The sequence below is a fragment of the Buteo buteo genome, chromosome 7 (genome assembly GCF_964188355.1).
Source record: "Buteo buteo chromosome 7, bButBut1.hap1.1, whole genome shotgun sequence".
Lineage (NCBI taxonomy): Eukaryota > Metazoa > Chordata > Aves > Accipitriformes > Accipitridae > Buteo > Buteo buteo.
Window position 1 is genome coordinate 7059039 of NC_134177.1, and position 16174 is coordinate 7075212.

Here is a 16174-nt window from a genome sequence, read left to right on the forward strand (position 1 = left end):
TCGGAAGGAAAAGGTTGTTATTGGTGCTGAGGATATATCTTCATGAACAGCGTTTCTTAAGTGCTAGCTATTAACTTGAGTGGGAGCGGTACTGGGCACCCAGCTGCCTCTACTGCGTGCGTGTCAGCATATAGATACCGCTGAATCCTTAGCCCAGCCCACGCTAAGGCATACGCACAAAAGGCACAAAATTGCAGAGCAATCGCTGTCTCCCAGTGAAAATCAAGCACGGTGGGGGATCAGACAAATGGTTCGATCTCTACTGACATTTCAAAGCTTCTGCAGGCAAAGATGACAGCAACTCAGGTTCAGGAGAATGGCAGAGAAGAAGTGGGAATGGGGCACAAACAGCATGGTGGTCCCTCTTGGTACTACGGGGGTCCGAGGAGGCCCACGGGTGACCTCTCTGTCAGGAAGAGAAAGGAGCTGTGAGCCCTGGAGTGAAGCAGAAGTGAACCAGAGTCCTACCACTGCCAAAATCTTTTGGCCCTTGCTATCTCGAAGGTGATGGTAATGGCTGGAAGCGATTCAGTAGCCCCACTTCTGGTTCATTCCCACCGTAGCCCAAGCACAGCTTCTGGTTTAGACACCATGAGGAGGCACCATGATGAATCTTGTCCTTCAGGCCACTTTTTCGGCCCTGTTACATAGTAGGGCAGTCTGAACCCCTGGGGGAGAGGACAGCTATGACAGCTCCTGCTTTAAAGGTTTATTCTTTGAAGCTTCCTGTCCATGACATCAAGAAAGGAAGTCAATGGATACCGGTGTGAAGAGACAAAAAAAGACATTCCATTCGAAAAATGACCCCTTCATAAAACCTGTTTGTGAACTCAAGATTTTAAATGAATCTGACCCAGTGGGGAAAAAAAAATCAAACTGTTCTGTACAGAAGAAATTCTCTGCTGGAAAGCATATAAGAAAGTTCACAGGCACTGCAAACACTAGCCCAGTGGGTAATTCTCTGAATAAGATGCACTTTGCACTCACAGCAGTACTGAAATTCAGCAGCTCCCAGGACTGAGATTTATTCCATTTTACCAACAAGAATGCAACTAATAATAGTTTTAAAAAGGAAGAATTTACCATGTGAGCGAAGATAAAAGACCAGATTCTGATTTTTATTACTCTGGCTTATATCAGACATATTTTGCACCACTTCACATAAAGTACAAGCATCACAGATGTTCTCACAGAATAATCGCAAAACATATGAGATCAGAATCAGACCCTGAAATTTTATCGCAAGGGCCATGTATTGTTCCTAGTATCATTAAATTCCTTGTACGGACAAGTCGGACCTGAGGGCCAGGTCCGTTCTGGGAGGCAGAAGGGTCTTCCAACGCCGGAGGCCCAAATGCCGTACTCCCTCTGAAATTCACTTTGGTCGCATTGAAACCGAGGGGGTGAAGGCTGGGACACCGCTGGCGGTGAGAAGCTCCTGTAGCAATAAGCCTCTGCCAGCAAAGGATGTAGCAAAGCATCCATTCCCCTCCAAGCAGAAGGGGGTACCCTTAAACTTAAATTTGTGCTGATGTGGCTGAACAGCCATCTCAAATAAGTATCACTCAAAGAGACGAGTCTCATTGAAGTCAATGGTCTACTCCCCACATAAGTAATCTTTGTAGACTGGGGTCTTACCTAGCTATCCTTCACAGAGCACTTTAGGTTCCTCTGAGACCATTCGTTACAGTCATTTTTTCCTCCCCTTCCGGTTGAAGAGTTTGGAAAGGTGTCAGAGGATTAGTATCATGCAAATTGCAAAAGGGAAGTGTCACTAAGGTAGGAAGACTTCACAAAAAATAGCTTAGGGGACTATGCAGTATCCAGAATTAAATTTTATAGCAGTCCATAAAATTGAAGTATGAGCCAAGGGTTAACAACCTTGAATTTTGCCCTTAAAATTAGTCCAAGAAAATCTGCTTCATTATAAATACGGTAGTACTATATAGTGTCCTGTTGATTGATATGCCCAAGAGCTACCTTTGTCGGCAGTCTTTTAAGCTATAATCCTTCATTTTGGTCTTAATAGTGAGATAGGCACCTCCTTCCTCATTGGGCTATCAATTTTTACCTGCCAATACAGTTTGATGAGCTTGCTTGTATGCTGCTCAGTGCCTCCTGTCAGCCAGTACATATAGTCAGCAATCATGGTGCTCCTGATGACAAAAGCAGAATAAATGAGTGTACAGGGAGAGAAGGATGTTTATAGCAATATTTAAAGGAGGTAACATTAAAAGAGTGCAACACGAAGTTTGTATCAAAAGATTACACATAAGTCTCGGTCTTTGCCCAACTTCAAGACAAGCATTAGTAAACATTTTTTTAGCCAGCTAAACTATCTGCAAGCAAACAAGCCTACATTTTCTTTTAGTAGCTTTTCCATATTTTACTCTGAGCAAATATTTAATGACTGCCATGCAATATTTTAGTCTGGCTTTTCTTTTTTGCTTTAAAGTATTTGTGGGTGAAATATCTTACGTGTAAGTACATTTCTTCTAGGACAGCGTCAACGTGTATAACACCCTGTAGCTTGGCAGTCTGAGAATACCACTTGTCTATGGCAAATTCAGACGCAGTTCACCTTTGATTAACTGTATCTTAAAAAAACCAACCCCAAACTAAAAGTAATCAGCTATCTTGCTACCTAATTGAGTATGCTTTAGTACTCTCACTGTCTGGGACAATCATTGCATTACTCTTTCTAGAGTGAGGGATATTAAAAAACTATTGTGCAATGGATATTAATGCAGAGTCTTAACAGACTTTAGAAAATCAGTTTGCTTTTATGGCTGCCTCTCCACACTGCTCTCCGTTTCCTTTCCTCTAGAGATTCCAGATCCAATTAAATGTGACTAGATGTAATTCCAAATTGTCACTTTAGTCAATTAAACATATAATAATCTTGTGTACCTAATTACTAGCACCAAAAGTTTATTTGTTGATGCACTGCTATCAATGTGTACTTCTGCATGTTCCCCTTATCGTTGCCTATATATTAATTGTGCTTTGACATTACTGTAAATTGAATTTGAAATTTCCCCCTAGTTAAAAGTGTCTCACAAACAGGAATCCCAATCCTGTTGTAATACCCTTTCAGAATGTACTTTCCAAGGCTGTATTATGTTCTTAATGAGATATAACCAAAAATACAAGGATTTAACAATAAACATTTCAAAGCAGGCCCAGTATCAGGGGGTAACATATTGTTACAAACAGGAACTAAATCTTCCCTTAGATGTTCTCGTACAGCTCCCATTAATTTCACTGGGAGAAAAGCAATTCAGTAGGATCCATGGATTTCTGCATAAGGACTGGGTTTAGCCATAAGCTTTATCCAATGCTCATTCACATCATTGGCAAAAATCCTCTTGACTGCACTAGAACAAAGAGCAGTTTCTAATTGAACATCGTTAGCCCAGCCGGCACAGAATGAACAAAGGACGAAATCCTCATTGCCTTGAAAATCATTGGCAAAACTCTCATTGACTCCAAATGGTGCCAGGGTTTAATCCCAGGAATGACATATGGATCCTGTGGCTGAAGCAAAGAAGGTGAGCAAAGCATCCAGCTTTGCCTGCTTGACCTGCCGACGGTTTTGAGGAAAGACCTTCGCTGTGCTCTGAGGCGCAAAAGGGAAATAACCAGGAGGCATAAAATTGAGGGAAGACTTGGAATGAATCTGTTGTGTTATTCTGTACCTTTGGTCTACTGGAGGTGGTCTACAAAGCTCCCAGCCCCCGTGGCAATGGCAATAGCTAGTCCCCAGCAGCGTACGTGAGCGGTGGTGGCCTCCTGCGGCCACCTCGTGGGAAAGAAGGGGCTTTCCATCTAAATTTAGAGCACTTCTCAAGCACTAAGGCCTTGTCTTTTTTGGAGTCAAAGGACATTTGCAAGTGGTCATTTACAATTTGGGACCCTATAGATATTCGCCCCCCAGCTGCTGTCATTTCAAGGATTAAAAGCGGCAAATCCTTAACCCCGAGCGTCACCCCGTCGCTGCCTGCCACTGCGGGAGCACTGCCACGGGTGGAATGCAACCGGTCGATACAGAGACCCCCGCAGCGTGCTTTGCCATCCCTACTGCCGGCCGCGGACTGGCGAAGCGAGGATCCATCCCACCGGCAGCACGACACGACCTCCAATTTGTGACCTCCCGCTCCTCGGTGGTAGCCAACGCTTTCTTCTCCCAGCGTGGCACTGCTTGCGAAGGTGGAGATGTGCGCAGAGCCCTGGGCAAACCTGGAATCGGTTCTCAGACGAGCCGCTTCAATTTTCTCTGTTTCTCAAGCATCAGCTGTAAAATGCAGAAGATTTTATTTGGCTGATTGACTTATTTGGTGTGCGAATCCTCCTGGCGCAATCTTTTGCTGATTCTTTGCAGCGTGCTGAGCGCAACGTCGTGCTGATCGTGGCAGAGGTCTCCAGGCATCGCTGCGCTCCAGACAAACACCTTTCCTCTTTATTCTTCCTTCTTAATTTGTTCTTATTTAAATAATCAGAAGCACACTTACATTTCCAGCATTCGTGTTTATTTTTTCAATATCTGCTTTTATGCCTGCTAGATTTCTCCCGTGTTGCCGTGCATTACGTCGGGAATAGCGAGGCACGTACACAAAGCTCCTCCGAGCCTTTCGAGTGCCTCCATCCCAGTTTTACTCCTCAGGTCCTCGGCCATCAGGGATCACACACGGGTCAGGACTGACGCGTGCTACTGTGACCTCGGGGCTTGCGAGGGACTGACTTAAAAAATTCCACTTTCCGAAGAGACGTGAGCATTAAGGCTCTATGTGTACGGTCTGTGTCCAACCCCAAATGTGCCCGAGTCAGGGAGTTTTCTCCAGAGTGACACATGCAGTAGGGAACTATGAATTTCCAGACGCAGGGACACGGGTGAAATTACGCTGCCTGAATATGGTTACAGGGCTGGGCACTGAAAAATATTTAGGGACCTAATTACTCAGAAACCAAAGGACCGACTGGGATATTTAGGCATGTTAAAAGCCTGGCTCCCTCTGAAATACATGAAGGCATAGAGCACTGAGCAGGGTTCCTAACTCTCAGTGAGGACCTATCCCTGTGGCCCATAGAAATCCAGGTAACGAAGACTTTCAGTAAGAGACTGATGAGCCTGTGAGACACTCTGAAATGAGACTTAAGTAAAATATGATTTAAGGAAATACTATTTATGAAATTATTATTCAAGGTCCTCAGCCAGTGACCCAACTCATTGACAACTTTTTCTCCCTCCTTCATCAGAGTGAAAGCCTGTCGCATGCACGTATCTCAAGACACTATACTTGCTTCTGTTTCTTCTTTGATGGCTTCATGTCTAGCAGTATTTCAGCAAAGCTGACCAACCTTCCTTCAGTGATATGGCTATCTGGAGGTTTTCTTCTTTATTTGGTGGGCCCTTCTTTATTTTAAAATAGACTCATTTGCGATAATTTTTTACACTGTACAATGTAATGCTTCCATTTCCTTCAGTGCACTAATGAAGAAGAGAGACATTTGCTTTCCCCAAACTGAGACAAAAATTTAAAAAAATGAGGGGTGGAATTCAAACTGTCTGACTCTGAAGCTTCCCTTCTTATGTCTGATGAAATTGTCCAGGGAACAGGTAAAGAAGTTAGAAGGAATAGTCACTCTTAGAGGTAACTCAGCAATTCAGATTATTCTTGCCATTTCTCTTTGTGTGTATACATTAATCTCTTGTTGTTTGGGTTAGCCCAGTATTACTCAACCTTTCACCTATACTAAATACATGTTCTTTGGAAAAAAGTCTGAAAATTGGTTACAGAACCAGCTGTAACCTTCTTTTCTACTTGCACATCGAAAACATTGGCCCAATCTGCAGACCGATAAATACCAAATACAGATCAACAAGGGAATCCGTAATGACTAAATTAGCCATCCATTGTGAATTACAGTCGATTTTATACATAACATTATAGGTGGAATGAAGCATACAAAAATCTAGGACATACTGTAGGACTGCATTTTTATTAAAGGTTTACGGGGATAATATATATCTTGAGAATGAAGCTGAGTTGCTTTGTTGTTCACTGGAACTCCACAGATGAAAAGAAGCTTTCTGGTGAGTGCAGGAGGGATGGGTGGGATTAATTCCCCTCCCCAACAGGGATTTGGGAAGAGCAGAAAGCAGAAGTCCTTGAAAGAAGAGATTTCCTGATACTGATATTCCCAGAAACAGAATAAGGGACCACTCCCTGCCCTGCTACAATATCAATACTGTATATTAAATGCGATATGCAATATTATCAGTTGGAATCAGCTGTTACATCACGTGGAGATTTTGGACTAGTAATGCTGGCCAGCAACAGACCTCGCTCTGATTTGTACCTCTAGAATGACTACGTAAGAGCTCAACTTTGACCCCTCCTGAGCGCAAGGAAAGTAAGGTAAAAAAGAATGGGAAAATAGCTCCCATTTAGACCATGTAATGCGTTTTCTGTGGATGAGATGCCATCTTTTTTTTTTACAGTTTTAAAGATAGTGGGATTAAACTCACTAAATGGTGAAGAACAAAGATACGTGCATTCTCTTCCCACTTCTGAGACAACCACTTCACTGATTTGCAGAAATATTGGCCTCACATTTACAGAACCATCCACCAGTAATTTGAAACACTTAAAACATGCCCGAGTTTCAGGTGGGCAGCCCACCAAAGAGCTCTGTCTGATACGAGAACTGAAGTAATTCTGACAATACACTTTCAGGAACACCTTAGGGCACGTCGGAGAAAAATGTGACACTTCCTTCTTCCAAAACATGAGGCTTTATATTCAAATGGTTTTTTCCTAGTTGCTAGTTTGGACCAGTATGAACTTCCATAACATAACCAAACCCATCTGGGTTAATGTGGTAAGCCTGGATCCAAAGGTGTCTCGCAATATCTGCTCAATCTGGCCACTTGGTGGTGCAGAATAATAAGATATATTTCTATACGTGCAAGCGAAGAGCACGCCCCGGATCCTAAACTGTCTCCCTCAGCCCATCTCCAGACATGCACAGGGCTTGTAATAAAAGAGTCAAAGGTAGCTTTTGCTGCATGACAGCTGCTGACACTAACAGCCAGCGTACAGCCAAATCCTTCGCAGCAGCCACGCAAGTCCGTGACAAGAAAATGGATGGGTACAGGTATAAGAAATATGCAGAGTTTTCTGGAATGCACCAAAGTGTTACCTTTCCAAAGAAGACAAGAAATTAGCATTGTTGCTAAGTACTTATGTGTTCATTTACCACTGTAAATACTGGAAAATAGAGGAGGGTGAGACTCAAGGTCAGCTCCTTAAGCCCTGGCTGCTCCCCTTGAGCAGGAAGCCCTGAAGGGGAGAGGAGGATTTCTCTGCAGATGGCAGAGCTTTAGGAATAATCATTCCTATGCACATCAGAGTAACTTTCACTCTTCTCTGCTGTTCAGCCCCAATTGCTGCTGAGATCAGGAGGCTGCTAAGTGGCAGAAGATTACCTTTGCTCCCCACTTCAAGTGGTCTCACCTGGATCTGCAGTAAGTGGTACTAATAGAAGGCCTGGGCCCCTGCCCTGTGATGTTAGTCCTGTGCAGACCTACGGTTTGGGAAGGGTGAGTAGATGTCTATTTTTTTTCAGTTTAACAGGAACTTTAATATTCTGATTTAGATCAGCTCTGATGCAGACACCTGGGTATTTGAGATCTCTAATGCAATAGTACTGAGATACAAGACGCAAAACAAACCACTGCTCTCTTCTGGATGACCTTTCTTATTTTCTTCTGAGATTAGAAAAGGAAAGTGATGTTTGTAACTGGAATAAGTAGGAGGTAGTCATTTTCATGCAATTATCCTATTTGAAAAGTGAACAAAATAACGACAGTTAATTTTTAAACCTCTCCATGTATACTAAATAAATGTAAACCCATTACTTTGTTATGGACATCCTTGGAAACCATTAGATGATGAGAGAAAAACAGAACTCCAGCATGTTGAGCAGAAATGAATGTCAGGATTTGCCTGTAGATAGACTAGCCCTAAAATGGGGCACAAAGTTAAATTATCTATGTATAACACTTTGATGTTGCTAATTCCTGCAGGGGACTGGCTAAAACTTCCTTTTAAACATTTCAGCAGTGAACTGGGAAGCTGCTATGAAACTCTTCTGTCCTGCCAAACCCTTCCAGTTCAGTGACGGGGTACGCTTGCTGTCTTTGCTGAAGTTTCTGGGTCATTAGCCTGTTGCTAGAAAGCAGAAACAAGTTTCCCGCAAGGAAAATAGCACCTGTGTTCAGAATACATTTATTACATTTATTATTATCTGTCCCATGGTTGCATGCAGGTAACAGCTTTCTGCGTTGTATTGAGATTGCTATGCAGTGAAAACAAATGTTTCTCATTTAATGGCAACTGCCACGTAAGGACATAGAAATTGTTTTGCAAATGTGAGCTGAGCAATGCATGGGGAAATAGCAAGTCTTTTAAAATGACGGGGGATGTTCAAGAAAACAGGTCGTGAAGCCCAGCGAGATCTTGGGCTCTCCATGACCTGGTATGAAACAAGCAGTAGTCCAGATGGATGTGCTGTACAAATCCCAGGAGGCGTGGAGCCCCAATGCCTCTGTTAGCCGCACAGTTGAGCGAGCCGTTTGGAGAATGGATGGGATAGCCGGGATGAACTCTTTGTAGCAGTGATGCAACGAAACGTTCGGAGGTGCGCGGTCCGTGCTTGTTCTGCGCTCTAGCTGGTGCTCGCTCTGCTCTCTTGTACCTGGCTGTACGTTGTGCTCCCTGGGTTAGGATGTGCCTTGTACTGTCAGTGTTCGGATTTACTTTTGGCGGGGGGGGGGGGGAGAAAAAACCCCAGTATTGAAGGCTGCCTGCCTCTTGCCTCTGATGTGACCCTCTGAGGGAGCTCTTGTCTGACACCTGGACAATCTCAAGTGATAAAGAGTAACGCGCGTGGCACAGAAATAACAGCAGGTAATTTTAAACACAGACTAACATCGTATGTTGGTGTCAAATTAAATATCGGGCCAGGTGGACTTCCCTTTGGTCTTTGACTGATCCCAGCCCTCGTCAGAGCTGCTTTCCTAGATCCAAGTTACGAATCGCTCCTTTCCCAGCATTACTCCAGGGCTCCCAAAATCAGCAGAAGCTCTGCGATCCCTTGGTGGGCAGGGGGAACCAGATCCGGATTTTTTCCTAGTCCTGAGCAACGTGTCCTCCCCCTGCAAAAGCATTTGCCTGCGGGGCTCAGCGGTCACGCTGCAGACAGGGGGGGCTGCACCCTGGGGCAGCCGCTGGGCTCTCGTCCTCCCCTCAGCTCCCGAAGTCCCGGTATAAAAAGAACCCTCCGTGGCTGCGGTGAATCGTGGGGCCAACGGGGACTCTCCGTGTTGATGGCTATGGGGGGGGGGGGTCCGTTGCTATGGCAATAGAATTTGGTTTTTTTCTTTTTATAGAATTGGAATTTTTTGTTTGTTTGTTTATTTCAGTTTAGGAAAGCGGAAACAACTAGGAAAGAGAAAGACTATAAACTTCCCTCTGGTTTTCCAAGAGAAAATTTGGGCAGGATGCAAAGGCAAGGTAGCACAGCTGCAGGTGCGTGCAGGGGGAGGCAGTTGGCTGGTGGGTCCTTGAGCCAATATCCCCAACCCCAATTATCTGTAGCTCTTTCCTTAGTACCAAACTAGCCCAAATTATTCACAGCTTTCTCACACTACATTTTCAAGTCTGACTAAAAGGGGACACTGACCTGAACTCTTGCAGAGGGCTGAGGTTTACCACTTGCAGACCTAATTTGCTTTTCAGCTGGTGGGATTATCTAGATTAACTTTTTTTTTTTTTAAATAGGAATGTCAAAAAGCTGAGTCAGCCATACCAGAGCTATTAAGATCCTAAAACTTCTTCCTCCTTAAGGATTGCTTACCCCTACTCTATGCAGTCAGATGAATATGAGCTGTTTGTTCTGGCAGAGGGACAGACAGTCTGTTTTCCCCTACATGCATACAACTAATTTCAAGTCACTACTGTTCTAACTGGTGATAAAAGAGCTATCTTAAGCTTTTCACAGAACACAGTGACACTGTTAAATCAGCACAGCATTTGGATTAGCAGAAAGATGAGAGCTACACAGCTTAATGACAAAAAGGGGCAAAATCCCTTCTGTACTTGAAACTCCAGTTTCAAAGCAAATGGATGGCCGTTATTTTTCTTGAAGTTACAAATTTTCACCTTACTACTGATTCAAGGCTATTCAGTGTCAGCAATAGCCTGTTCTATTTGAGTAAAGAAGAAAAATTGCTTTCATGCCTTATTGCTCATCTGGTTAGACCTTCTCCTGCGGATGCGTAACAGGCAGTTGTGGGGTCACAGCCCCTGGGCTTGGTGACTTGAAGGACGCACAGGCTCTGATAACTCTTCTTTCAGGAGCTTTCAGGCTCATCCTTGGATGTATGTTCCCTTTCTAGCACTCTTGTCCTTGAAAGCAGGGGCTGGTGGTTTGTCTGCTCTGTCCTTATAGTATGGACCTCTGTGGTTCTTTTGTGGCTTACGCATCCCCTTGTGCCTACATGTCCCTTATCTCCTCCTTCCCTAAGGTAGCAGTCATTACATTGCCTGGCAGGTTGGGTTCTCCTTGGCCTTCTCCAAGACCATTTTCTCAGTTTTGGGGCAAAAGTGAGTCTAGGACCCTTGCCTGAACTTTCCATTCTGGTTATTAAGCGATCCTTCCTCAGCTGTGACCGTGTGTCCTTTGGCAGCGTACTTCCAGTAGCTGCTATTGGAGGCTGATCCCAAGTCTAAATGCCTTCTAATGCCTAAAACTTGCCGGTAACGTCCCGACTAAATTTATATATAAATGCATTTATGCCCGCTTGTTCAAGGGCCAAGATGGTCTTTCGACTGAAATAGCTTTTCTCCCTTCTGAGGTTTAAATCTTTACTGTGTTTGTCAAGAGTGTTCTTCTAACATCAGAGATACCAATAGAGGAGAAATATATTTACTAGCTGATGTCCTAGTGAAAGTGGTTGCAGCACTTTGGAATTCATCATTTGCAGATGCTGTGACCCCACAGTGGTGTTTCTAGGATTGCTTTACAATGCCACATGGCCTTAGACTGCACTCTACGTGGTGGCATCCTACCGCAGTGCTATCCTGAAGGAATCACTGTGCAGCTGATGAAAGTCAGAAGTGATGCAGATATGGGCATATCTGACTTCTTGCATTAATTCAGATGTCCTTGCATTTAGACTGCTCCATACGCTTATTCTCCTGATACTGGGCTGCACTAGTGAGAACTGCACACAGAGGAACTTGAGAGATGCTTAAATTGCAGTTGACCCCACTCTAACCTACGACTTTCTCTGAACCGAAGAATTTGGTCTGGTATGTCTTCAGAGACAAGATCTCAGGGGATCTCAGCTTGATATGTAGGCTGGGTTAAATGTGATTATCCGTGCTGCTTGTGCCAAGCAGAACTGTTCACAACCAGCCACTCCTGTTCACGTACCCATACAGTGTTCTGAGTGTATTTAATGGACTACGCAATAACTTAAAAATCACACGAGGGGGTGGGAAAGCGAGGGATACTTAAAAGCAGAAAAAGGAATAGAGTGACCTTGTTCTTGCGCAAAAAGCAAGCGGAAATAAGCGACGGCTTATGCTAACAAAACCCAAGTTTGTATTTCCAGAAACGGCAACTGAATATCTGTATGCCATGGACTGTCTGTAACGAGCAGAGTACATTCTGTACCATTAGTGGGGTTCGACTAAGACCAGTGACTCCAGTGAGATGACAGAAGTAGTGCTAAGCTTAGTTTAACACAATCTGCAGAAGCAGCTCTGCACAGTTGCTATAACACTATGTTAAACTAGGCTAAACTCTGAATACTGCTATAGTCACTGCTTTTGGAACCACTCTGGATTCAGTCTGTCAGAATGTTCCTCTCCTTTACAAAATACATAATCTCATTTAAAATCATCTAGTTGCCTGAAAGCTACTCAATGTGGGGAAAAAAGGCTGACAGAGTTCCCTCCTGCCTGCTGATGTAGTAAACTTGCTGATTGCTTATCTGCAGTAACACCAACCACAGGTTTTTTTTATTTTTGAAATCATATTTATGAACACCTTCTCGGTTCATACTGTCTTCTAAAATATGGGCATTTATATGTACTGCTTCTTAGGAAAGATCAGTTTCTGAAAGTGTATTTTTTTAAACTTTTATTATTGTTGATATTTTGAAAATCTTCAACCTGACTTCAAGGGGAAAGCCCTCCTTTCCCTGTCCCCCCCAGCACCCCAAACAATTCCCCTTGTACCACTCCACCTGTTGGGATACCACCGAATTTTTGGCTTTGAAAATATCCTGGGCAGGATTCCCCACCTGTCACAGCAATGCACTCTCCTAACGCAGCTCTAAAATGTCTGGCTGATCAGTGGACCTCAACTGTTGATGATTCAGTAGATGACAATTTCTCTCTGAATCAACACCCCAACAAGATTTTAGGGAGAAGAGACTGTTATCAGTGAGATATAAAAGGAGATCTGGGAACTATCCCAACACTTCATTGTTTTTCAGCAAAATGTTTCACTTCCTTATTTTGAAACAGCTCTGTTTGAAAAGCAAGCTGTGTTTTCGGGGGGGGGGGGGGGAAAGAGGGTGGGTGGGTTTATGGTCAAGTGAAATATTCCAGGTTTATCTGAAACGATACTTCTGAAAAAATTTGGAAAAAACTGTTTCCTTGCCTTGGAGAACCAATTTCTTCTCCCTGACCTGATGTGCGAAGGAAAAGTGCTCGTCCTGGAGTTTTTGGCTCAAGTCCAACACAGAAAATTGAAGTTCATCTTCCCAAATCGTTTCTGCAACTCTGTTTGGATAAAGTCTTCTTCCGCTCCCCGTACAAACTGTTTTGCTGCTATTTTAATAGCTTCAGAGCTCTGCCACTGGCATCCATCTTAAATGATGAGCAAAGTGACCCTTTCAGTCTCTTGCCTAATTCGCACTGACTGTTCTGCCATTAGTTAGCTAATGATTTGTGAAATATTTTGTGATATACCTTGTGGTCTTCAGCTGAACAGTCCTCTGTAAGTGTCTAATATTAGTAGTAATGGTGATACATACCAAGTCACCATTGCGTTTCCTCAAGCATTTCTTTCATTTAAGCAAGTTAAGTGGTTAAAAACTTCTGCTGCGTGTTGAAACTTTTAGGTTTTGGCAGTGTTAATGCAAGCATACAAGCAGAGCTTCCTCTTGCAGGCTTTCCTCCTGCCAGCAGTTCCCGTTCACACCAGCACACAGGCTAAATTTTGCAGCATACCACAATGTACCCTGAGATCTTGATGAATTTTTTTTTCTTTTTCCCTTTTTTTTTTTTTTTTCTTTCCCCCCTGTCCATCCACTCGGAGCACACCTGAGCCTCTGCCCAGGGTTATGGGGAAACCAGGGAGTGGAAGATGTTTGTGTGCACGTAGCTTTTGCCCCAGCACGGCCCTGGGACCTGATCAGGGCTCACCCCTGTAGCCAAGAATGAGTAAATGCTCCTACGCACATTAGTCTAACTGCAACTAGGGACGTAATTGGGATTATTCATGTTACGCCAACTGGGAGGATTGGAGCTCTGCTGCATGTGAGATCATATACACAAAGCCAACGCAAAGCTCCCACTGATTTTGGAAAAGCCTGGATATAAGATGATATCCTTACTACTGAGAGCTGGAATGAAAGCGCTATAGAGAAACCATTAGAAATCCATGAGCACCAGAGTACCTTGCAGCTTCAGAGTATCTCTCTAAACACCGAAACGCAGCAGCTTGGCGCAGGTGGTTCCGGAAATAAGCTGGATTCAGGATAATGCTCCTTAAAAAGATGAGAGATGGACAAGTTAAGAATTCTAATTTTTAAATCATTAAAAGCTACTAATAATCAAACCGTCACTGACACATACTGTATAAGCTTATTCTATGCAACTCAACGCTGTACGTCTCAAATGTAATATGAACCATCGCTTTCTCTCTTGACAGCTGTGATATATGAACGAGCATTATTAACGTTTTTATTGAGGTTCTATCATAAATGCAGTTTCATTAGTGTTTTGTGTACTGTTCTAGAAAAAAAATTTCCTGTGGTAATATTCTATATTGCCTTTAGCTTGTAGGTAACATAAGCAAAGATGCTACAGTACAACTTCTTGTTAACCCTTACTTCCACAAACGTGAGTGACAGTTGTCTGACCCATCTACTTGGAAAAAACTGCATCTAGAATGTATTTTAATGTTAAGTTGCAAGATTTTGAAATTCTTTCTGTACAAGTGATAGGTTCTACGTGGGTGGACCTTGGCATGTTTCTTAGACTCATAATTTAACAGATGTAATTCCAGGTGTAACAAATTATGGGCTTTAAGTCAATATCAGGAAAAGATGGAAAGGTAAAAATAGCATAAGCTAAACAGTTAGATTGGCAGGCCAGGGTAGCCTTCTGATGTGAGCAGGGGGACGGCAAGAGTGACAGCTTCTTCTACAGCTAATTAGTTCCACCTGTGAGATCTCCAACAAATTACTGGCTTCTCTGGTCTGCACTTCTCCCAGTGTCTGGAGAAAAGGTACATATAGCATGTTTTAGGATGCAAAGTTTAATACTTATCATTACGTGCATGTTTTATGAACTATTTAACAGTAGCTTACAATATCAACAAAGACATTAACACTACATTCTATTACAAAGAATATTTGCAAACTGGCTTCTGTTCCCTTTGTTTTGGAAAAAAAAAAAGTTTGAAAAACTTTGTTTTGAAAGTTTTGAATATCATGTTAACATTAAAACTACTGCTTTTGTGATTTCAGTCTACTAATAACCACAGAACTAATCCTCTTCATAACCAGATAATTTATTAAAGTTTATTCATAGTCTTGAAACTATGACATAAATATTTATGTAAACCCATTCAGCTATAAATTCACATTTATGGAAACACCCAGTGCATTTTAGAAGGCCAATAACTGTCTTTTCTGTCTGTATTCACCACTCACAGACTGTATGTCTGTGGCCTTCAGAAGGAGCTTTCAAAACAAGTTAAAACCTAAAGGTATCTCCAAGATGCTGTAGACTTGTCAGTCAAATTCACGCTGGAGGCACTTTCTCCCAGGCATGCAGAAGAAGGCCTAAAGCTCTGAATGGTTACATCTACATTTGCAAGTAATTAGATATATAAGGAGTGGATCAGTAGATCAGAGAAGCTAATGTTGATGCCCCTACATCTATATTGTAGATAGCTGGGGCTTTTATTTCAGACTAGACTTAGTCTGTTCCCTTAAACAAAATGTCCCGTACATGTTGCTCAGAGCTGTCTTGAAGGTCAGCCATGGTTTGGATTCCTGTGCCTTCGTTAGGTGCTGCTTGTATTTTGTGCGCAGCTCCTGCAGAACGTACAGGTAGTTTTTCTCTGAAGTTAATCTATTTTGTGAGTGCCAAAATTGGTCTGTGAATAATCTAGTGTGCGTGGAAAATGGAGAAAACTGGGTGAAGTGCATCACAATGCTCCTACTGCACCAAACCGAAATGCTAAGGCAGCTGTAACCAGTGGTGTTTCTGTTCGGGCAGAGTAAAGCTTTGCTCGCTCCGAGCAGAGCTGCGTTGTGCTCTGGAGATGTAGCTCTGCTGAAGCCCAGCCGAAGGTGGTATAGGAACTAGGAAGCGTCTCGGAACTATGCTTTCCCAGCCCAACATCGGAAAAATGCTCAGAAAACTGTATGGAGAGAAAGCATTACCCTGCAGACACTACCTCTCTGGGGGGAAACCCAGTGACGAATGATGTCATGTAACTTAAGGCATTAGTGGAGGAGGTGCAGACCTTAGTGACTGGGGGCACATCTAAATACTGAACTAAAATACAATGTACGAAACAGCATGGGATGCTAAAAATTAGTTGCTTTTAATAAGGGGAACAAATCACTCTTATTAGTAACAAAAAGGTAGTGCCAACAGCAAACATGGTTCAGATCTGAAGTTTAGACAATACTGATGGTCACCAAAACTTAATTTAACAAAAAAAAAAGTCATCAAAACATCAAATACTATCAGCATTTAATGATTTGACCAAAACAGTAACACTTTACATAGATGGCAACTGGTACTTCTGCAAGCTATTTTAAAGGAGATTATTGCTGCTGTAAACTGTAGTCAAC

At 43.0% G+C, this 16174-nt stretch overlaps 1 protein-coding gene across 1 annotated transcript in view; it reads right to left on the minus strand.

Moving 5' to 3' along the window:
• SPATA16 (spermatogenesis associated 16) overlaps positions 1-16174 on the minus strand; it is a 97416-nt gene that overhangs the window by 40313 nt on the left and 40929 nt on the right. Inside the window, exons 4-5 of the mRNA XM_075033198.1 lie at positions 13760-13849; positions 2072-2156 (exon numbers count right to left, since the gene is read on the minus strand). Coding sequence (XP_074889299.1) covers positions 2072-2156; positions 13760-13849 — 175 coding nt within the window. The remainder of the gene's footprint in view (positions 1-2071; positions 2157-13759; positions 13850-16174) is intronic.